Below are 22,956 nucleotides of genomic sequence, written 5' to 3' on the forward strand. Positions count from 1 at the left end.
TGTGGTTTCTCAAATTTTGTGTGGAGCAGTTCATAATATGTGTCAAGGGAGAATGTACAACTGTTTTTGGCAGGGGTGGCAGTCTTTTTTCTGTCAAGGGCCACATTCCCTCGGATTAATTTCCTGGGGTCCATATGCTGCAGGTGGGCAGGGCTTGAGCACAAAGTGTTTGGGACTGAAGCCACAATTGAGTAGGGCACCTTCCTCCCCCTCTCATGCCCTCCTTCATTCTGTTTCCACTTCTCTTTGCCAGCCACCAACTACCTCTACTTGTTCCTTTCTTTTACACCACTATTCATAAAAAAGTTCCAGAGCGGTTTACAAAAATTATATGTAAAATCATACAAAATAACAATATCAAAATGTTAAAATCAGAAATGAGGTAATTGTTATGGAAATGTGTTTTCCTAATTGCCCGTATAAACCTGAAAGAATTGAAAAACTCACAGTGGGCTTAAAAGTTTAAAAGGCCCTTGCTCCATCTCTAGTGTCAGGGTGTTCCACAGGACTGGGCTGATGACACTGAAGGCTTGGGTTCTTGTTGTAGCCAAATGAGCCTCACTAACTCGGGGAATGACCAACAAGACTCCTGCAGATGATCTCCGTGACTGAGCTGAGATAGAAGGGTTCAGGCAATCCCTGAGGTCCCCAGGATCTGAGTGGTTCAGAGCTTTGTAACAAACAAGAACCTTGAACCTGGCTCAGTAGCAGATAGGGAGTCACACGTAGTTGGCCGGATGCCTCCTTCAGCAGTCTGGCTACCTCCTTCTGCACCAGCTGGAGCTTCAAACTAGGCCCAAGGGCAGCCCCACAGAGAGTGCACTGCAGTAACCCAGCCTCAAGGTTACCAGCACAAGGACTACATATATGGAAACATATTCCACATGTTTGAAATGTGTTCTGATGTGGCATAAAATATAATATAAACCAGGTCTGCACATCTTACGTCTCACTCAGTTAAAAGTAGAGTCGGAGAATAACAGAGTTGGAAGGGGACTTCAAAGGTCATTCAATTCAACCACTTGTCAATGCAGGAAATTAATTTCTACAAGATCCCATATAGGTGGCTATCTGGCTTCTGAGGCAGGGACGGAAGGATTAGCTCAGGGAGGGGAACTTTCTTCAGCCCAGGACCACATTCTGTCATGGGCAACGTTCCTGGTGCTGCTTTTCAGTGTGGACAAAGTCAGTGGCAAAAGTAGGTGGAGCAAAGAATGTGACTTTTTTGTGCAGCAAGTTACATTCCAGGTTACAAAGCACATATACACATGAGTACTTCTGAATACCATCTCCTGGGGTCAAACAGCAGAAGTAACCTTCAAGCCCTGCTTGCAGACATCCTGGCAAGCAGCTTGCATTCTCTCCTCTGAAGACAGAGCATCCAGCATGGCTAACAGCCACTGAGGTCTCTCCTGCTCACACTGCCAGATGAAGTGAGCTAGGGACAAGGCCTTTTGGGTAGTGGCTCCCTGATTATGGAATAGCCTTCCCAGACACGTTTTCCTGGCACTGTGTTTTCAGTGCTCAGTGAAGATATTTCTATTTATCCAGGCTTTTTAAATAACTTAAGTTTTACAGTCTGGGCCTTTCCATTCCTTACATGGTGTTTAATTGTGCATTGCTGTTTTGTTTTTAATAAATGTTGTAGTTTTTACTGTTTTATAGACTTACATTCAGACTTACATTCTAAAAAGACATGTCACAAAATGAAAATGGCATCTTCAGTGAGAAGGTTCCAGCAGCAGATGGATTGGAAGCGCCCTTCTTTGTCTGCTGAGACCTGGAGAGCTACAACTGATCATAGCAGACAAAATTGGACTAGGTATATTCTTGGTCTGATTTGCTATGCGACAGCTTCATTAGCGGAGTCTGACATGGCATAAGGCAGCTTCCTAGTATAGGCTGCGGGCAGGAACTCTTGGGAAATGAGGTCAGAAAGACAGTGCTGCATGCTGAGGAAGAGCTTGAAAGGGTGAGGGGCAGCAGAAAGGGTTAGGATGTGCACAGAATTCAGGTTCTGCAGGCCTGGATTCTAATTTTGATTGCTTTGTTTTAAAGGTTTTTAAAAAGAAAATGGAGAAGCAGATAAGAGAGGAGTGTGGGACCTGGGGAGTCCTACAGGTGTTGCTGGACTCTCATCCTGCTTGACCATTGGCCATATTGGCTGGAGATGATGGGAGAGTCCAGCAACATCTGTAGAGACACAGGCGCTCCCCATCCCTGACATGTAGAATCAGGAGGACAGGACGGATCGTTACTTCTGTTACTGAACAGTTTGGAAAGTGCCTGATTATCCCTTTGATTTTGTGGAACTTAACTCCTATTGAATATGTTAAAATTGCTGTTAGCTAAGAGAAGATTCATGCATAGAATCTAAATGCTCTCTCTCTTTAGTTCTTTCACACTTATGCCAAGAGGATTGTAAACCTCTTTCGGCAAAAATCCACGAATGAATAATATTGCCTGTGCTATTGTCCACTTTGGGAATATGAGAAGTTGAAAAAGAGATGTTTGCTGACAAGCAGACCAAGACAAAGTCCCATTCCAGGCACCTGGTTTGCCTCTGATTTAGCTCTGTCCCTCCCTGATGGATGCATGTGTCTTGCTGATGTGAACTGAAGTGCAGCAGGATCAGGAGGGCCCAACTCTGGCATAGTGAAAAAGCAGCCACTGAAAGAGAGCACCCCAGAAAAATAAGGATAAAACTTTATGCATCTGATGACTCTAGTCCACGAAAGCTTGTGCCCTGATAGATTTCAGTACCTGTTGTATTTGCAGAAAGATTATTTTGCTACTGACCCCTGAGTCAGTATATCATCATAGTCTACACTGGAAATGTTTGCAGACGCACCACTTCTCTCTAACCTGTGTTGTTACTCATTATTTTAATGAACATCACAATGTTCTCTTCATAGTAATTAAAATGAATGAATATAAATACGGAAACGGTTCTTTGGTCAGTCAGCTGGAAAGGGATCAGCTTCTCTTCCTCCTTGTGCATGTTGGTGAGATGCACTGATCATGTTCAGCTGAGTCCTACTGACCTCATCACTTTTGCTTTAGCATTTGATGTGATGTTATTTGGGAGAGCATGCTGGATGGCGGGAGTGGGGAGACAATCAGGGAGATGAAATAAAGCGAAAGCACCGAGCTCAGAGCTGAGTAGCAAACTCTCAGTAGCTGTGTCTGAGAAATGATAGAAGTAATTTTGCTGCAAGCACCAAACCCACCATGTTAACTCTTGGCTGTGATAAAGCAACAAAGGCAAAACTACAAGGGGGGGGGAAAGCTTTTTGAAAGTTAATTTGTCCTCCCCTTTGGGCAAGGTGGATTCTGAGGAGACCTGTGATGGCACAGTTGACAGAGGGAGAGGGCACATGAGCTGAAACTCTGGAAGCAAGATGTTCGGCAGCTTTCCAGGTATTTGAAATTTCAATTCTGCTCCTGTAGCCAAATCCACTGTCTCGGATCAGATCTCCAGAGAGAAGCAACTTCCCAAACAGCAGAAGCAGCTTAATTGTACAGTGCAATTTAAAAGTGTATATTAACAACTTTGCTTAGTATAGTGTGAATCCAATAGAAAACAGCTTCTTCTTTTCCATACCTTTATGAGCACAGTTATTGTGAGATGTGATTGCTCTCATTTCCTCCTCATTGCAGGATCTGTTAATTGCCTGTTCTGAAAACAGGTATTTTTGAGATGTTCATCGCAAATTGTCAATGTCAAAGATTGTTTGTTTGCTTTTGAACATCTGATTTGTCTAATGTTGTATCTTACATTATCATTTTGCTGTTAGGTTAACCGGTTTGTCAATAGTTGATTTGTAAGAAGGCTTGGGAAAGTATTGAGTGTTTCACTTAAATAAGGAGGGTGGCAGCTTTACATTGTGTACAATAGCTTGTAATTGTCACGGGGCAGTTAATGAAGAAGAGGTTTTTTATGGCTTTTCTAAAACCATGAGTTGGAGGGTAAGGCTATGAATGGCAACTAGCCATGATGGCTCGGCTTTGCCTCCACGGTCAGAGGCAGTAATGCTTCTGAACACCAGTTGCTGGAAGCGAAAGGAGAGGTCCTGATTTTAGATGCCACAGACATCTTGTTGGCCACTGATGCTGATCCAGCTGGCTCTTCTTATGATCCTAAGTTGGTTCGTAAAGCATAGCATCTGGCACTAGTATACAATTAACCTATGAAATTCATATTTGCAAGATGTAGGGAAGACCGCTGGCTTAAATGTTTTTAACAGGTGAGGCAAATTCTTCCAGGATCCAGAGGCAAAGTGCATCTGACTACCAGTTGCTAGAGGGCAGTGGGAGAGAACTACCCTTGTGTCCTGCTTGTGGTCTTCCCCGAGGCATCTGGTGGCCACTGTGGGAAAGGGTATCAGATCTCATGGAACTCGCTCTATGTTCTTATGGTCCAGTTCTCGTGCAAGATGGCATCTGGAGACATCTGGGTGACTCTGGCTGACCATGGAATGACCTGACATGGCCTCTTGTTGGCCTTAGATGTCCTAGTAGAGCACAAAAAGGCTTGTGAGTCATCTTTTAGCTCTTGAACTAAATGTAGGGTCAGAAGGTTTGCCTGCTTGTTTGTTTAAAGGGTTTTTACCCAACTCGCCCTTAACCTCAGTGCTCAGCAAAATGTTGCTTGGCAGCAGCAGAACATTGAATGCCTATTAATATGCATTTGGCAAAGGAGAGAGTTACAGCAGTACATTGTTGCAGGGTGCTGATTTGAGGATTACCCCTTAGGAAGGCATTTCTGGTTTCCAGTAGAGCAACAATAAAACATTTTGGGCACTTGGAGAATAGCTTCCCCTTTGGCTCATCCCCCACCCCCTTTCCCCCATTAATATGGTCTTGTAATGCAAATGATGGCATTAGGAAGGTAACTTTCATATACAGGTCAGACCAGTAGAAGATACGTGGAGTGTCTCCAGCAGTGGCTAATAATAGTTAGAGAAGAGGCAAGTGTAAAAGAGGTCGGCAAGTATCTCAGTCATTTCCTTTTCTCTTGCCAAAGGTTCGTAGGCAGCGTGGCCATGAGGTTGCACCGATTTGCTGTTTGTACATGAAGAGGGAACTTTGAGTTCTCATGAGGTTTCTGACCATGTGGAACTAGAAAGAGATTCCAGGGTATATTGGAGGTGGCCACCGCCTTGCTGAAGCTGTGCAGGTCTGGGTCTGGTCTGAGTCAGGGAACCCCAAGTGGGCCACCTTGAGTTCTATAATGGAAGGAAGGCAGAATATAAATATAGCAAAATATGTACATGAATGCAGCTCTGTCCCCTCCTCCTATTCAACTTGTGTATGAAACAAGTGCTTAGAAATCAGGTCTAAAAATTTATTAAAAATGAAGTTTTGTTTATTTGTTTTTGCCTACACAACATAATTATTAATGTGGCTTTTGCTATCTTGCTGCAGGAATCTCACTGCAATCAGAAGGTTAACACAAATCTAAAAATGGAATAATTTGCTCATTTATAAATTTCTTCCAATGAAGGCAAGAAGAGGTTAAGATTTTTCTTAAAAAAATAAAAATAAAACACTGAATTAATTCCTCTCAGGATGGCATTAAAATTATTTGGCTCAAAGAGGCAGTAAATCTTGGCTTCTACAATACATGTTTGTTGATGAATGCCCATGCAAATGCTCCATTCAGTCCTGAATGGAACCTCATATAGGTTTGGTGAAGCCACCCAGGCAAAAATCAGGATGCAAGAAGAGTCGTGCTGGATCAGACCAAAGGCTTGTCTAGGCCAGCATGCTGTTCTCACAGTAGCTAACTAGATACATGCAGGAAGCCTACAAATTGGACCTGAGTCATCTCCCCACTACTTATTCCCAGCAACTGGTATTTAGAAGTTGCATGCAGCTGTCATGGCTACTGGCCATTCATAACCCTGTCCTCCATTAATTTTTCTAATTCTCTTTGAGAGTCAAAAGTCTTCATTGAAACTTATGAAATTGCCTTATATTAAGTCATCCTCTCTAATCTCTTGTCTGCTGTCTCTGGCAGTCGGTCTCTGTGGAATCAGTCGCAGAAAGGTCTTTGGCCTTACCAGCTATAATAATAATAATAATAATAATAATAATAATAATATAACAACAACAACAACAATAATAATTTATTTATATGCCACCCACTCTGGGTGGTACCCAACAGAATATTAAAAATGTGATAAAACATCAAACATTAAAAACTTCCTTAAACAGGGAAGGGCAGCCTTCAGATGTCTTCTAAAAGTCAGGTAGTTGTTTATTTCCTTGACATCTGACGGGGAGGGCATTCCACAGGATGAGTGCCACTACTGAGAAGCCCCTCTGCCTGGTTCCCTGTAGCTTCACTTCTCGCAGGGAGGGAACCGCCAGAAGGCCCTCAGAGCTGGACCTCAGTGTCTGGGCTGAACGTGGAGACGCTCCTTCAGGTATACTGGGCTGAGGCTGTTTAGGGCTTTCAAGGTCAGCACCAACACTTTGAATTGTGCTCGGAAACGTGCTGGGAGCCAATGTAGGTCTTTCAGGACCAGTGTTATGTGGTCTAAGCGGCCGCTCCGAGTCACCAGTCTGGCTGCTGCATTCTGGATTAGTTGTAGTTTCTGGGTCACCTTCAAAGGTAGCCCCACGTAGAGCACATTGCAGTAGTCCAAGCGGGAGATAACTAGAGCATGCACCACTCTGGCGAGACAGTGCACAGGCAGGTAGGGTTTCAGCCAGTGTACCAGATGGAGCTGGTAGACAGCTGCCCTGGACACAGAATTGACCTGTGCCTCCATGGACAACTGTGAGTCCAAAATGACTACCAGACTGCACACCTGGTCCTTCAGGGGCACAGTTGTCCCATTCAGGACCAGGGAGTCCCCCACACCTGCCCACCCCACCCTCAAAAACAGTATTTATGTCTTGTCAGGATTCAATCTCAATTTGTTAGCCACCATCCATCCTCCAGCCATCTCCAGACACACAGGACCATCACTGCCTTCACTGGTTCTGATTTAAAAGAGAGGTAGAGCTGAGTATCATCCTCATACTGATGAACACCCAGCACAAACCTCCTGATGATCCCTCCCAGTGGCTTCGTGTAGATGTTAAAAAGCATGGGGGAGAGGACGGAACCCTGAGGCACCCCACAAGTGAGAGCCATGGAGTCTGAACACTCATCCCCCACCACCAATTCTGGACACGGCCCAGGAGGAAGCAGCAGAACCACTGTATAACCGTGCCCTCAGCTCCCAGCCCCTCTAGATGCTCCAGAAGGATGTTGTGGTCGATGGCATCAAAGGCCGCTGAGAGATCCAGCAGAACTAGGAAACAGCTCTCACCTTTGTTCATAGCCTCCCAGAGATCAAGGCAGTTTCAGTCCCATGATGAGGCCTGAATCCCGATCGGAAGGGATCCAAATGGTGTGCATCCTCCAAGCATGCCAGGAGTTGTTCAGCAGCCACCCACTGAATTTAAGACTGGGTGATAGTTGGCTATATTGGCCAGGTCCAAATATGCGTTTTTTAAAAAAATCAGTTTAATAACCACCTCTTTCAGTGGGTCTGGGAAGGCTCCCTCACAAAGGGAAGCATTCATCACCCCACAGAGTCCATCGCCCAGCCCTTCCCGGCTCGCTTTTATGAGCCAGGATGGGCAAGGATCAAGGAGACAGGTGGTTGGTTTCACTCGTCCAAGCAGCCTGTCCACATCCTCGAAGGTAATAGATTGGAACTGATCCCACACAACTTGACTACACAGGACTCTAGCACTCCTCTGCCCTGACCCTGCTCCCATGGTGGAGTCACCCTCTGATTGTTTTAGCTGGAGAGTTTGGGGATTGAATCTGGGACCTTCTGCATGAAAGCATAAGCTCTGTGGTTGAGTTGCAGCATAATTATGGCAGGGATAGTCCAGCTAAGCCAGCTTTACAGGGTTGTTGTACGATAATGCACGAAGTACTTGCAGCATGCTATAGAAAGGTTAAGCATTATTCCTGTGGCTGTTACTGATGCTGAAGCATAGGTAAACCTTATCCACGTTGCTATTTAAAAACAGATTAAAGTCCTTGTCTTGTTACCAAAGGGTTCCGGTTCTTGAAGCTGTAGAGTCTTTTGCATGCTGATAAAATGGGCATTCTTAAGTGCTTACCTTTGAAGCCCTACAAACAGTGGTCCCTGAATGAATGCTTGCTCTCATATCAACCTGCCATTACAGAATCACAGAATTGGCGGAAGGAACCTTGGAGGTCATATTGTCCAACCTCCTGCTCTGTGCAAGTATCTGGAAATGACAGCATTTGTGATAGATGGTTCTATTTAGGCTACCTCCAGCAAAGGAAAGCCCTCCACTTCCCCAGGCACTGTAGAAGTTCCTCCTAATGTTTAGCCAAAATCTGCTTCATTGCATTAGTCTTGGTCCTGCCTTCTGGAGCCCTGGCTGTCTTCCAAGGCCCAGGTGCTCCCTGGACGGGTTTCAGGGATAGTCAAAATGGTGCACTTCCTTCCTTGCTTATTTATTCATTCCTGTGGTAACTTGTCGTTTGTTATATAGTACCATCAATGTGCAGAGTACTTTATAAAGTATAAGAGGACAGGACAATTATACTCCATGATTTGACATGGGGAAAACAGAGGACGGGGATGGAAACTGAGACAATGGAAAGAGTATGCGTTTATTTCCGTGATAGGCCAAATCGGCTGCTCCAGCACCCCTCGTAGGTGGCAGTCTAGGCTCTGCTTAAAATCTCTGATGAAGAAGTGCACCATCTTCTGAAGCATCCTGCTCCACTGTCAAATAGCTCCTCCTCTCTGCGTTCCTCCTGACATTCAGTCAAAATCCCACTTGTATTTTGGACCCATCAGTCTGGGCTGTGCCCTTGGGAACTGGATTGGGGAACCTCTGACCTGAAGGTGGAGCGAAGCCCCAAGGCCTCTCCCTCTGGCCCTCCGAACTGCCCTCAGGCCATACCCTCACTGGCCTGCTGCGCACCCTCCTTGGCTCCTTTTGCAGAGCTGAAATGTGTCCTTGAGCTGTGATAGCATCTGCTGCTTGTCTGCATGAAGGATGGAGAAAGGTGCCTGTGTTTGTGTGTATAGGAACACCCTGGTTTTGCCTGGCTGAAATAGAGCCCACTGCCCAAAGATGGAAGTCCGGCTCACTGCTCTGCCCGCTTTTGCTTCTGGCCTCTGGCAGTGGCCACCTCTGTTCTGCAGACCCTGAAAGGCTGCCCATGACAAAGGGTGGTCATTGGACAGAAAAAGGTTCTGCTTAGCAGCAGCAGCAGAAAACAAGTTCAGAAAATGTACCTAGGCTTGGTTAGTGCAGGGTATGAGGACAAAGGATTTAGGCCTGTGTGGTGTTCAGAACAGGGTTTCTTCCTTTTAAAAATGCTGTCATTTCTCTCCAACAGGGTAACGCCATCCTCTGAAAATCCCACTGGCTCTAATTGTAGTATAAGCCAAGGAAAGCCTTCTCTAAGAAGAATAAAAGGGAGAATACATAGAAGCAAAAGCCTCGATAGCCTTGATTTCTGTGAGTTCAATGTAAGTACATGATTTGTCCTACCTTCCTTTTGCTTGATGTTCCTGAGAATCTCCCCTTAATCAGACAATATGAAAAAGGTTTTCACCTCATTTTCATTCATTCACAGCATATATCTATCCATATGGTTAAATCAGTGGCTGGTTGTGCATTACGCTTGGTGAATGTGCTTGTGAAAAGTCCCAGCCTTCCAGAGCAGACCTCTTGAGGTTCATGCAAACAGCAGATGAGAAGCTGAAACTGTTTCTGGACTGTACCACTCTAGACTTCAGGAAGGGGGAGCCACATGACTGATTGCTGGTCTGTGGGAGAAAAATATATGACTGACATGCATACATTTACATATAAAAGCATTCACTCATTGGGTACCTCCTTGCAGCGATCTGAAGTGATGAAATCCAGAAGCATTATTGGCTCCTCCTTTGCCATAATATATGCCAGAGCTGCATGCAGGATGTTGCTTCTTGCTCCACTGAGGCAAAAAAGCACCTGCTCAGGTGGAGCTCCCCATCTGAGTTGGAGTTGCTTTGTGTTCTCTGACATCTTTGGACAATGCTGTATAATTGCTTACTGATACACAATTTGCAAATTATGTTTTGGTTCCTATGAAACACAGTGACCGTTATAACTGAAATAACATTTGTTTCAATGCTCTTTACATGCATTGAAAGAAAGCAATACCAGGCTTTTTCTTGAAACTTTGTGGTTGTTAATTAGCAAAATTTAACAACCCTTTAGGTTACAGTGACATGCCTAGACATTGTCCTCAGCAGAAAAATGCTCAGTTTGGTCACAAATATTTTAATAATGCCTGTTGGCTATCATTGCAGTCAATTTCATCAGAAAAGTTTGTTTTGATTTGGAAAGCACATGCTTAACATCACATAGCCAAAGTTAGCAGCAAATACATATTTGTTATTTTTCTCCGCTGAAGTTTTCTAGGTGTGAAAATAGAGCTTCCTTTTCAGTTTTCAGTTTAGAGGCAAGTAAGAGGTGACCTGTGATCCTCGGATGAAGTGTAGTGTAGAAATGTAATGAATAAAATAAAATGTATTATATTATGCATGGGGTAGAGAAAGTGGATAGAGAGAAGTTTTTCTTCTTTGCTCCTAATGCTTGAACTCATAGACATCCAAGGAAGGTAAATGTTGGAAGATGCAGGACAGATAAAAGAAATGACTTCTTCATGCGGCGTGTAGCTGAACTCTGGAACTTGCTCCCTTTGGGGGCTGTGATGGCTTTATCTAAGGATGGGACAAATTCATGGAGGAGAAGCCTAGCAGTGGCTACTAGCCAGGATGGCCACTTTCTACCTCCACTATCAGGCAGTAATGTTTCTAAAAAGCAGGAGGGGCGAGTGCTGCTTGGGGCTTCCCTGGCTGACCCCTGTGGGAACAGGCTGCTGGACCACGTGGGCCATGGGCCTGATCCAGGAGGCTCTTCATGCTCTAGGTTTAACCCCAGCAACTGAATCAGGGACCAAAGACCTCTGCAATACATCATTCAGATACAAGTTTAGGTAATGGCCCAAAGAGTGGGAAAATCCTATGGAAGGCAAAGAGCAGCTTGGGGGAAACACAATTTTCACTGGGAAAACAGGGGCAACAGGTTAAAACATAAACAAAAAAACAGTCTTGATCCAAACCTCTTTCTGACCCTATTTGACTCATTTTCTTTCAGATGGGGGTTCCAATCTCAGATATCCCTCATCTTGTCTAGTATATTCAACAGAACAAACTAGGATGATACAAGAGCAGGCAAGGGCCAAACTATATGTCATTAGGAACAATTTTCAGCTGCAAAATTATGTGCATTCTAATACACACACACACACAAACACACACACACACACACGTGTGTAACATGTAGTTTGGTCCTCAATCTCAGTGGTAAGAGGTTGTCCAGGGGTAAAGACAGTCTATTTCAATACTGAACTGGAATCCAAAGACCTGAGAATCGTATGTGAGCTATCCATTAAAGTTTAAAGGGAGCCAGGAAAGAAACACTTAAATGTAGATAAGTGAGGAGGCAATGGATCTGATTTTCATTTTTCTTGGACAATTTTTGCTCCTTCCTGGTGATGTACAAGACTCCTTTTAGGTGGACCCAAAGATAGGAGTTCCCTCCCCACCTTGTCTCTTCTGAGATTTGAATCAGGCAACTTGGATGAAGAACTTTAATTTGCATACAGTGAAAAGGTGATGAAAGCTGCAGATGTGGTTCAGCGTCAAACTCAGGTGAATTGCATTTGTGCTATAAAAAAACGGATTGCTTGTGACAGACGAGAAGGAATACAGAATCTCAGGGCTTGCAAATTGCTTAAAATCAAACTGTGTTGTTGTTATCAGGGAGGAGAGGAGGATAACCAAACTGATCCTGCCTGAATGTTCATGGACCAAGGAAAAAAGAGGGTTTCTACAGGCAGACGTGCTGCATTTGCCAGACATCATGGAAACCCACCCCAACATTTCCACCCCCAAGCAGACGTGCATTCATGTGCATGCGCACTTTCCCCCAAAAACGCAGGCATACCCATCTCACACACAGAAGCACTTCCACACATTCACATGCCACATTTGTACACATATCCCAAGGAGACACACACACACACACAATGTGGGGAGGGGAAGGGAACCTTATGCTTGTCTTCCTCCACTCCAGGGAAACTTGCACCATAAAATTTGGGGACTTGGCTTGATCCAAGGGAAGCAAACAGCCAATCACTTGATTCCTTTTGAGTCCAACTTTTTTGTGGTGATGGAAACCCACTCCATCTCCCCACCCAATATGTCTTTCTCTCCCACGCCCCATGTATACTCTTCAGTTTCCTGGTACTGGCAGGCATGGGCACATGTCTTAGTTGCTGGCCATTGAGAGGATTTCATTAGTAGGAGTGGGAGGTGTCAGGTGAATCTGTCACTCTGCTTCTTGGCTCACCTGAATATTTAGTGCTATGTGCCCTTTTAAGTTGTGTGTGAGGTGGTATGTGGTATGTGGTGCAAACAGATATTCGAGTTACCTTCCTGTGTTGCCGGTTTGGCTGCAAAACATAGTCTGTCTTACCCGTCTTGAAACCGGATCTTTCAACTTGGCTTATGTATGCTGAATTTTGAAGTGCTGTGCTTTGGGTGTGACAACCCTAACCCTAACCAGCTTCTAACTGAGTGAAAATGTGTTTCCATAGGTTAAAGCAAAGGGACTACAGTGGACGCTTGGGTTGCGAACATGATCCATGCGGGATGCACATTCACAACCCGCAGTGTTCGCAACCCGCGTCTGCGCAAGCGCGGGTTGCAATTTAGCGCTTCTGCACATGTGTGACCACTGAAACCTGGAAGTAATCTGTTCCAGTACTTCCGGGTTTCGGTGGTCCCGAAAAAGCGCAACCTGAAGCAGCTGTAACCCGAGGTACTTTGAAGCAGTTCCATTAAAATTTGGGAACAGAGCACTGTGTTAGATCAATAGAAATGCCTTGCTCACTACTACTCAGTGGCGTAGCGTGGGTTATCAGCACCCAGGGCAAGGCAAGTAATTTGCGCCCCCTAACCCATGGATTTCCCTAACCCCCAGATGTTGCGCCCAGTGCGGCCGGCCCCCCCTGCACCCCCCACGCTACGCCACTGCTACTACTCCAGATTCCCTGTTGTGTGCTTGTGTGCAATGTTAGAAACTCAGATATATATATGCAAGGTGCCAAATGGCTCCTTAAACCAGGGTTACAGATGGCAAAATGGAATGCCTAGTTGCCATTTTTCGGCCAAACACATTTTCAATATGACTTTTTGGTTCCTGAAATTCATTCTCATTGTGCAGATAAAATATGACAGACAGAATTCTACAGGATGTGTTGTTAGTGTGTGAATACAGGCAAGATCCAAGGATCCACAGGCAGGCACCTCCAGATGGTGGAGACGTCAGGCACCATCCTGGCAAATGGGCATTTTCACTCGGTCGCAAGTGGCCAATGACCAGGTGCAAAATACACCTGGCACATTTTGAACTCTGCTTGTGTGTGATGCATGCCTCTGCAAACCCTTGCTGCTTGTGTGGTGATCTGCCTCTGATGAAATATTTGAAGCACCTTGCTGTACCAAAAGATTGCAATATTTTTAAGAACCCTATTTTTCTGGGGTTAATGTTCTCATGAAATTTTCCTCTAAGATACATGGTGTCCCCCCCCCCCCCACTTCTTCGGCACAAAGGACTCAGAAAGCCCAGTTTCACCATTGTATCCAGCTCAGGGGTTCTCCTTCTCCATCAGAGCTTGCCTGTCAGAGCAAAGGGTGAACAGAGAGTGGAAAGCAGGTCAGGTGGGATAGGAAGCGCGATGTGCAGCACATCAAAAGTGCTACCTGTGTGCCAGCAACTTTATGTAACACAAACCATCAGCTTGAACAATTGTATTTGACATCATGGACTTCTTTCTTTTTTGCTGTGAGTTTATATATTGGCTTCATCCCTGTTCCTAAAATTTGACTGTGCTTCAAAGCTGTGTCACTAAGCTCTGTGCTGTGAAAGAGTTTTGCAAGGCAATGGTGACCCTGTTTTGCTGCCTATTCTAGTTAGGTTGAGGCTGTGTGTTGTTATCTTGATAGTGGTTAACACCTTGTTTGCTTGATGTCTCCTGGTGTTATTTACCTGAGGAATGTGAGATTTTGTTCTAGGAGTTTTTTGTGGGGTGGAGCAGACATTTGGTGTTAATCTCTAGGGCTGGAAAACTTAACATGTAGAGCATCCCTAGGACTGCTTCTGTATTTGAAATCCTTCTAGTCTGCAAAGAGACTGTCTCCTTTCCCAGCTTCCTTCTCAACAGCCACACACATGCTAGTGGTCCTGTTCCCCAGGGGTGGCCATCATTTTCTGGTACCTCTCTCTTTTCCAGCTCCCTGTCAGTGGAGTATCCTTCCACCTGACATCCAGCTCTCTTCTTAAGGCACCTCTGCTCACCCTGCCTCAACCCAGAGAAGTTCCTTCCCTTTTCCTATCCATTCATTTCCTCCTCAATGTGTCTCTCTCTTCACCTTTAGATTCTAGACCTGTAAATATGGCCCATTATTTCTGACCTTCATACAGTGCTTACTCATGTCTTAGGGTCCTCAACCAAGTGTGGTCTGGTGGGCTGGAGGATCCCACATTCAAATCCCCCCTCTGCCAGGAAGCTTACTGGGTGAAGGATCATAGAAGTGTAGAGCTGTAAGGGACCCAAGGGGCATCTAGTCCAATTCCCTGCAATCCAGGAATCTCAGTTAAAGCACCCATGGCAGATGGCCATCCAACCTCTGCTTAAAAACCTCCCATGAAGGAGCATTCACCACCTCCCAAGGGTGACTCTTCCACTGTCGAACCGCTCTTCCTGTCAGAATGTTTTTCCGTATGTCTAGTCTCCTTTCTTGCACCTTGAAGCCATTGATTCAAGTCCTACCCTCCAGAGTGGAGAAAAGAAGCTTGCTCCATCTTCCATGTGACAGATATTTGCAGGTGGCTATCATATCTCCTCTCATTCCTCTCTTTCCCAGGCTAAACATACCCAGCTCCTTCAACCACTCCTCATAAGTCTTGGTTTCCAGGCTCTTGGCCATCTTGGTTGACCTCCTTAAAAAAATTATTATTTTCACATAATAGCCATTACGTACAACTGAAATGTGCAATAGCAGGGTGTTCCATATACAAAGCAAGCAAACAGTAAATAACAAGAGAAAGAAATATTTCCCAAGCTTGTGTGGACGGATGGTGAATGTTGAGCCTCTAAGTCCAACACGTGGGAAATAAAACCCCACCAGATGACATAAAAGCATTCTGGATCCTTCATCACTTTGGAGACACACAGTTTAACTGTTATTTTTCCCTCAGCAGCCAAAGTCTGTAAGTTCTTATACTGCAAAGATAAATGTAGACTTTTTTCCAAGGTTTTCCATTGCTGGGCTATTGAAATCCTAGCTGCAGCTAACATCTGTTCTTTAGAGTGACAGATAATTGTGTTATTAGGGATGGGTGAATTTATCAATTTTGGTGCCTCATAGTTTCATACATTGAGTTTAGTTAGTTAATATGTCAATTTCAGTTTTTCTCAGTTTTTCATTTTTCCAGTTTCCAGTTCAATTCTCCACATTTCCACATCAGGTTTAAAAAAACAAAAACAAAAAACCACTGGCATTTTAGTGAAAGTTTCTCCCAGTATACAAGTTTCTGCATGCAAATTTTCCTGTTGTATACATTTTGCAAAGCAATTTCCCCTCATGTAATGCACATTTGTGTATTATTTTAATAAATGTCTGCATTTATATGCACATTTTATCCTGGTATATACATTTTTGTTCACATTACTTGACTGGAAAACAGAACTGCAAAATTTGGAGCAGTGTGAATTTCAAAGAATGGCTGGTTTTTGGTTCATGTAACATTTTGGAATGTGTGAATTCAGTTAGTCTGTCTTCAAGTGCAAACAACTGAATTTTTCTCCTGTCCCTAGTTGTGATTCATGTAATAATCCAGATAGCGCAAATTGGATTGGTTGACTGTGATCTACTCCCACAATAAATAAATGAAAACCTGCCAGTTCTTGAGCTTTTTTTGGGAGAGGACGACCAAAACCTGAGGAGGCTTCAGCAAAGTTGATCGAACACGGACGCACCGTTATCAACCGCTGATGCCTAGATCTATCTTTCATTTCAATTGGAACCAGTGAAGGCAGTGAATGTCTTGTTTAAGTGTCTGGAGGCAGTTGGAGGTTGGATGGTGGTCAGTGGATTGAGGTTGAATCCCAACAAGACAGAAGTACTGTTTCTGGGGGACAGGAGGCAGGCAGGTGTGGGGTTCTGAATGAGGTTCTGAATGAGGTCACCTTGCTCCTAAAACACCAGGTGTGCAGCCTTGGGCTCATTTTGGACTCACAGCTGTCCATGGAAGTGCAGATCAATTCTGTGTGTAGGTATGGAGGCTGCGACCCTACCTGCCCACAGACTGTCTCGCCAGAGTGGTGCATGCACTGGTTATCTCTTGCTTGGACTACTGCAATGCGCTCTACGTGGGGCTACCTTTGAAGGTGACCTGGAAACTACAATGAATCCAGAATGTGGTAGCTAGACTGGTGACTGGGGGCGGCCGCCAGGACCATATAACACTGGTCCTGAAAGACCTACATTTGCTCCCAGTACGTTTCCGAGCACAATTCAAAGTGTTGGTGCTGACCTTGAAAGCCCTAAACGGCCTCAGCCCAGTATACCTGGAGGAGCGTCTCCATGCTCATTGTTCAGCCCTGACACTGAGGTCCAGCTCTGAGGGCCTTCTGGCGGTTCCTTCCCTGCGAGAAGTGAAGCTACAGGGAACCAGGCAGAGGCCCTTCTGGGTGATGGTGCCTGCCCTGTGGAATGCCCTCCCATCAGATGTCAAGGAAATAAACAACTATATGACTTTTATATGTTTTTTAAAAAATAATATTTATTAGTTTTCCAACAATTTAAACACTACAAACAACGAAAGAGAAAAGAAAAGAGAAAAAAAATGAACAATACAATACAAAAACACTACATAACACAAACACATTAAACTAACAAAACAAAACAAAAACAGTTTAAAACACATCAAACAATTTCAATATCTTATCTTTCATTCACTTATTTCCACGACCTCCTCACACCTCCCTTTTTGTATTCCACTTCTATTAATTATTTCAGCAATTCCTTTCTATCTTCCTCTGTTTTCTATCCTATAATTATCTTAACACATTCTAACCTTATTTTTCCTTTGATACTCTATTAATCTGTTTCTGTTTGATTCCTTATAACATTTCTACTAAAGCCATATAACTTCAATCTAACATTTTTCTAACATTCATTAATTTTACAGTATTTCTGTAAATAGTCTTTAAACTTTTTCCAGTCTTCTTCCACCGACTCTTCTCCCTGGTCTCGGATTCTGCCAGTCATTTCCGCCAGTTCCATATAGTCCATCAACTTCATCTGCCATTCTTCCCGGGTGGGTAAATCTTGTGTCTTCCAATACTTCGCAATGAGCATTCTTGCTGCTGTTGTTGCATACATAAAGAAAGTTCTATCCTTCTTTGGCACCAATTGGCCAACCATGCCCAGGAGAAAGGCCTCTGGTTTCTTCAGGAAGGTATATTTGCATACCTTTTATAAGACATCTGAAGGCAGCCCTGTTTAGGGAAGTTTTTAATGTTTGATGTTTTATTGTGTTTAATATTCTATTTGGAGCTGCCCAGAGTGGCTGAGGAAACCCAGTCAGATGGGTGGGGTACAAATAATAAAACATATTATTATTATCATTATTATCATTACTATCATTATTATTAAAAAAATTATCCCACCATTCCTCCCAAAGAAACCCCAGGGTGGCAAGCAGCAAAATGTTTAAACAGTACAGTTTAAAATCAATTTTTAAGTACTTCTTTATTTTTTTAAAAACATCTAAAAACATTTAAACCATCTAAAGTATTTCTTAAAATTCAGGCTGAAGGTGTCCTCTAGCATGTCTGAGGCCCATAGGCAGCCTTCCCCAACTTGGTGCCCTCCACATGTTTTGGATTTCCATCAGCCTCTTTCCAGCCAGCCCAGCTTTGTAGCCCCAAACATCTAGAGAACGCCAGGTCAGAGAAAGGTTTTACTAGAGCATCGCCTAATAGTCTGCTAGTCCACACATTTCATTCAGCTTCATATAGAAGCTGCCTTACACCAACTCAGGCCATTGGTCTGGCCATCATTGTCTGCCCTGACTGGCAGCAGCTCTCTGGGGTTTCAGGAAGGGAACTTTCTCAGTCCTACTGTGACTTGAACCTGGGACCTTCTGCATTCAAAGCAGCTGCTCTGCCATGGAGCCACGGCCCTTCCTTCGCATCAGCTGGTCAAGGGAGCAGAAAGTGATATGGCAAAGTTCAGAGGGAGAGCACAAGACCACCTTCTTGGCATGCAGAGGATCTGAAGGAGACGTGAGTGATATGGGCACAGTGGAGATCTTGGGGAAGGTAACTGATTTTGTGTGTGCTGTTCATAGGCAAGGGAAAGAACAGCCCTGAAAATCAGGGTTCATTTAATAAAAATCAATCTAACCTAATGCATAGAATTGTGTGTTTAAACATCTTAGCAGTGAGAAACATTGGCCTCCAGTCCTTTGGGAAGAGATACATAAATAAGATCAAAGCCAAGCAGAAAGTGGCTCAGAATTAAAAGGTTTAAAAAAACCTTAAACGACAAGAGACATGCTCACTTTCCCTCTTAATCTGCAAATTTTAATTATCTGTAAGTTTTAACTACAAGTGTTTGGTACTTTGCTGTTAATTAGGATTCAGTGGTACATTCTAAAAGCCTAAAAATAGCATTTTACTGTTAGAAAGGGAGAAAGAGGAGCTTTTTACCTTGACAACTGCATGTACAAAAATGTTATTGTAAATGATAAACCTGCGCAATCTATTTTCAGCACCATCTGCCACTGATTGTGCTTATGAATCTGATTTAATTAAGGGCTTTAGTCTCTTGCTGGAGACTTCTGCTCCAATTTGCTTTCCTGTCGTTGGGAAGTGACAGATAGAGAAGTGATGAGTTTTACTGGGCCCTTGGCTGCTCAGAGTTTGGTAAGCTTTAGGTTTTCACAGAGCTCTTGGTTGGAAAATGGGAGCTCTTATAGGCTAGCACATAGGCCTAACATTCTTCCCTTGTAGATTTCCACCCGCATTGCTCCTCTTCTCCTCAGCAAGGGCTCACAGGATTAAGAAGGCCCAGAAAGTTATGAAGGACTATTTTGAGATAAATATGAACACTACGGTGGAAAAAAGAATTATTTGGGACGCAAGTAAAGCTGTGATGAGGGGGTTCTTGATACAACAGAATGCTGTAAGGAAGAGGATACAAAACGATAGAAAAGATAAGATTTTGGAGAAAATAAAAGAACTAGAGAAGAAGTTAAGATTAAACCCGAAGTCACAGCCGATCTTGAGAGAAATCAAATTCCATCAAGCACAATATTCTAAACTGATAAATCAGGAAATAGAGTGGAAGATTAAATTAATGAAACAAAAAACTTTTGAATCGGCAAATAAATGTGGGAAACTGCTAGCTTGGCAGTTGAAGAAGAGACAAAAATTAAATACAGTTACAAATTTGGAAATTGAAGGAAGAAACATTCAGAACCCCATGGAGATTAGAAAGTGTTTTCAGAAATATTTCAAAAAATTATATACTCAAGGGCCGCAGGACGAGGTTGAGATTAAACAATTTTTGGAGAAAAATGGACTTAAAAAACTGTCACAAGAAAATAGATCACTCCTGAACAGTAAAATAACATGCCAAGAGATTGAAAAAGCCATTCAGAACATGAAATTGGGCAAATCTCCAGGGCCAGATGGGCTAACCTCCAAGTATTATAAGACATTAAAAGACTACTTGATACAACTACTGATGGAGGTTAGCAATGAAATTATGGAGGGGAGGAGGGCGCCGGATTTGTGGAAGGAAGCATTCATCACATTGATACCTAAATCGGATTCTGAAAAGACACAACTCAAGAACTACCGTCCCATCTCCCTTTTAAATGTGGATTACAAAATATTTGCAGATGTCCTGGCAAGCAGATTTAAAAAAGTTTTAAATGAAGTAATTCACAAAGACCAGGCAGGCTTTCTCCCAGGTAGACACATGTTTGCTAATACAAGGAACATTATTGACATCTTGGAACTTTTGCAAACAGACATAAATACAAAAGCAGTGCTAATTTTCATAGATGCGGAGAAAGCCTTTGATAATATCTCTTGGAAATTTATGAAGGGAAATTTAAAAGAAATGGGGGTGGGTCAGGGTTTTGAGAATGGGATTGATGCAATATATTCAGAACAAAAGGCTAAATTGATAGTAAACAATGTGGTTACAGAAGAGTTCAAAATTGAAAAAGGAACACGACAAGGCTGCCCCATTTCCCCTTTGTTATTTATTTCGGTTCTGGAGGTGCTCTTGAATATGATTAGAGGGGACTGGTTGGTGGAAGGGATTCAGGTCGGAGCGAAACAATATAAACTTAAAGCTTTTGCAGATGACCTAGTTCTGACTTTGCAGGAGCCAGAATCTAGTACAATAAGAGTATTACAATTGATTCAAGATTTTGGTCGGGTGGCGGGATTCAAACTAAATAAACAGAAAACTAAGGTGCTGGGAAAAAATCTGACAGATACAGAGTCGGAACGGTTTCAGAGAGAAACAGAACTAACTGTGGTTAAAAAAGTAAAGTACCTAGGGGTAAATATAACAGCAAAGAATCTGAGTCTATTTAAGGATAACTATGAAAAATGTTGGTCTGAAATTAAGAGAGACTTGGATAGTTGGACAAAATTGAAGCTTTCCTTGTTAGGCCGAATTGCTGCTGTTAAGATGAATGTATTGCCAAGGATGTTGTTTTTGTTCCAAACATTGCAGATTGTGGACAAGACGGAGTGCTTCCGGAAGTGGCAGAGAGATATATCTAAATTTGTCTGGCAGGGCAAAAAGCCCAGAATTAAGTTTAAGATACTAACTGATGCGAAAGAAAGAGGTGGCTTTGCCCTGCCGGACTTAAAGCTGTACTATGAAGCCGCAGCTTTCTGCTGGCTAAAAGACTGGCTACTTCTCGAAGACACTGATGTACTGGACCTGGAAGGTTTTAACAATGCTTTTGGTTGGCATGCATATTTATGGTATGACAAGGTTAAGATCAATAAGGTCTTTAAGAACCATATTGTCAGGAAAGCAGTATTTAATGTCTGGACAAAATACAAAGACTTATTGGAAAACAAAACTCCGAGGTGGCTTTCACCTCTGGAAGCTAAGGTCCGAAAAAGACCCAATATGGAGGCCAAATGGCCAAAATATTGGGAAATACTAGAAAAAGATGGAGACAATTGGAAATTGCAGAGTTTGGAGAAAATGAAGGATAAAGTGCGAGACTGGTTACATTACGCTCAGATTAAAGAAGTCTTTAAAAATGATAAAAAGATAGGGTTCCAGGTGGAGAAATCGAAGTTGGAAACAGAATTGTTAGAGCCAAAGACTAAGGTATTATCAGGAATGTATAACTTGCTGTTAAAATGGAATACACAAGATGAAATGGTTAAATCGGTTATGATAAAGTGGGCTCAGGACATTGGGTATAATATTATGTTTGAGGACTGGGAAAGGTTGTGGACCACTGGGCTGAACTTCACTGCATGTAATGCTCTGAAGGAAAATGTAATGAAAATGATATATAGATGGTACATGACCCCAGTTAAACTTGCCAAAATATACCATTTGTCTGATAATAAATGTTGGAAATGTAAAGAACACGAAGGAACATTCTTTCACCTCTGGTGGACCTGCCCTAAAGTGAAGGCCTTCTGGGAAATGATATATAATGAGTTGAAAAAGGTATTTAAGTATACCTTCACTAAGAAACCAGAGGCCTTCCTTCTGGGTATTGTCGGCCAGAAGGTGTTAAAGGAGGACTGAACATTTTTTATGTATGCAACAACAGCAGCAAGGATACTCATCGCTAAGAGCTGGAAAACTCAAGATCTACCCACACTGGAAGAGTGGCAGAAGCAGCTGATGGACTATATGCAACTGGCCGAGATGACTGGTAGAATCCGAGACCTGGGACAGGAGAGGGTTGAGGAAGACTGGAGGAAATTCAAGATTTATTTACAAAAATATTGTAATTTGGTTGAATGTTAAGAAGGATGCTAGATCATAAATAATTGCCCACCACTGAATTAGATCTGAATTTGACGAGAAGTGAGATTAAGGAAAATACAAACTTTTTGGAGAATTGCTAGGTTTTTATTTAAATGAGCAGAGATAAGATTGCAAATAAGAGGGTAATTTGCTTGGAAAAATTTCTTTTGTAACGATGTAAGTGCGAGCGGGAGACGTGAGGGAGTCCAAAGAAGCGACGAAAATATGTTATGATATAAGTAATGTTGTTTATTATTTATGCATTTGTATTCAAAAAACCTTAATAAATATGTATAAAAAAAGCAAAAAAAAAAGCAAGGGCTCACAGGGAAGTTACGTTGGTTAGCAAATAATAATAATAATAATAATAATAATAATAATAATAATTTATACCCCGCCCTCCCCAGCCAAGGCCGGGCTCAGAGCGGCTTACAAGCAATAATAAAAACAAGTTAAATGATTACAACTTAAAAACAAAATTAAAAATACAATATTAAAATATTGAAACATTAAAATATTAAAATGTAGCCTCATCGCAGGAGGAGAAGGAAAAGAAAAAAGAAAGACAGGGAGGGAATCAAATTGGCTCCAAGCCAAAGGCCAGGCGGAACAACTCTGTCTTACAGGCCCTGCGGAAAGAAATCAGATCCTGCAGGGCCCTGGTCTCATGAAGCAGAGCGTTCCACCAGGCCGGAGCCAGAGTTGAAAAGGCCCTGGCTCTGGTCGAAGCTAATCTAACTTC

At 43.0% G+C, this 22,956-nt stretch overlaps 1 protein-coding gene across 8 annotated transcripts in view; it reads left to right on the plus strand.

Moving 5' to 3' along the window:
- TJP1 (tight junction protein 1) overlaps positions 1 to 22,956 on the plus strand; it is a 344,676-nt gene that overhangs the window by 70,032 nt on the left and 251,688 nt on the right. For 7 of the 8 annotated variants that reach the window (XM_079953112.1, XM_079953117.1, XM_079953118.1 and 4 more), the window contains one exon: positions 9,395 to 9,527. In XM_079953112.1, coding sequence (XP_079809238.1) covers positions 9,395 to 9,527 — 133 coding nt within the window. Of the gene's footprint in view, positions 1 to 1,682; positions 1,823 to 9,394; positions 9,528 to 22,956 lie in introns of those variants that run through there. The other variant, XM_079953122.1, reaches the window with a different exon arrangement.

Source organism: Podarcis cretensis (genome assembly GCF_951804945.1).
Source record: "Podarcis cretensis genome assembly, chromosome: 14".
NCBI lineage: Eukaryota > Metazoa > Chordata > Lepidosauria > Squamata > Lacertidae > Podarcis > Podarcis cretensis.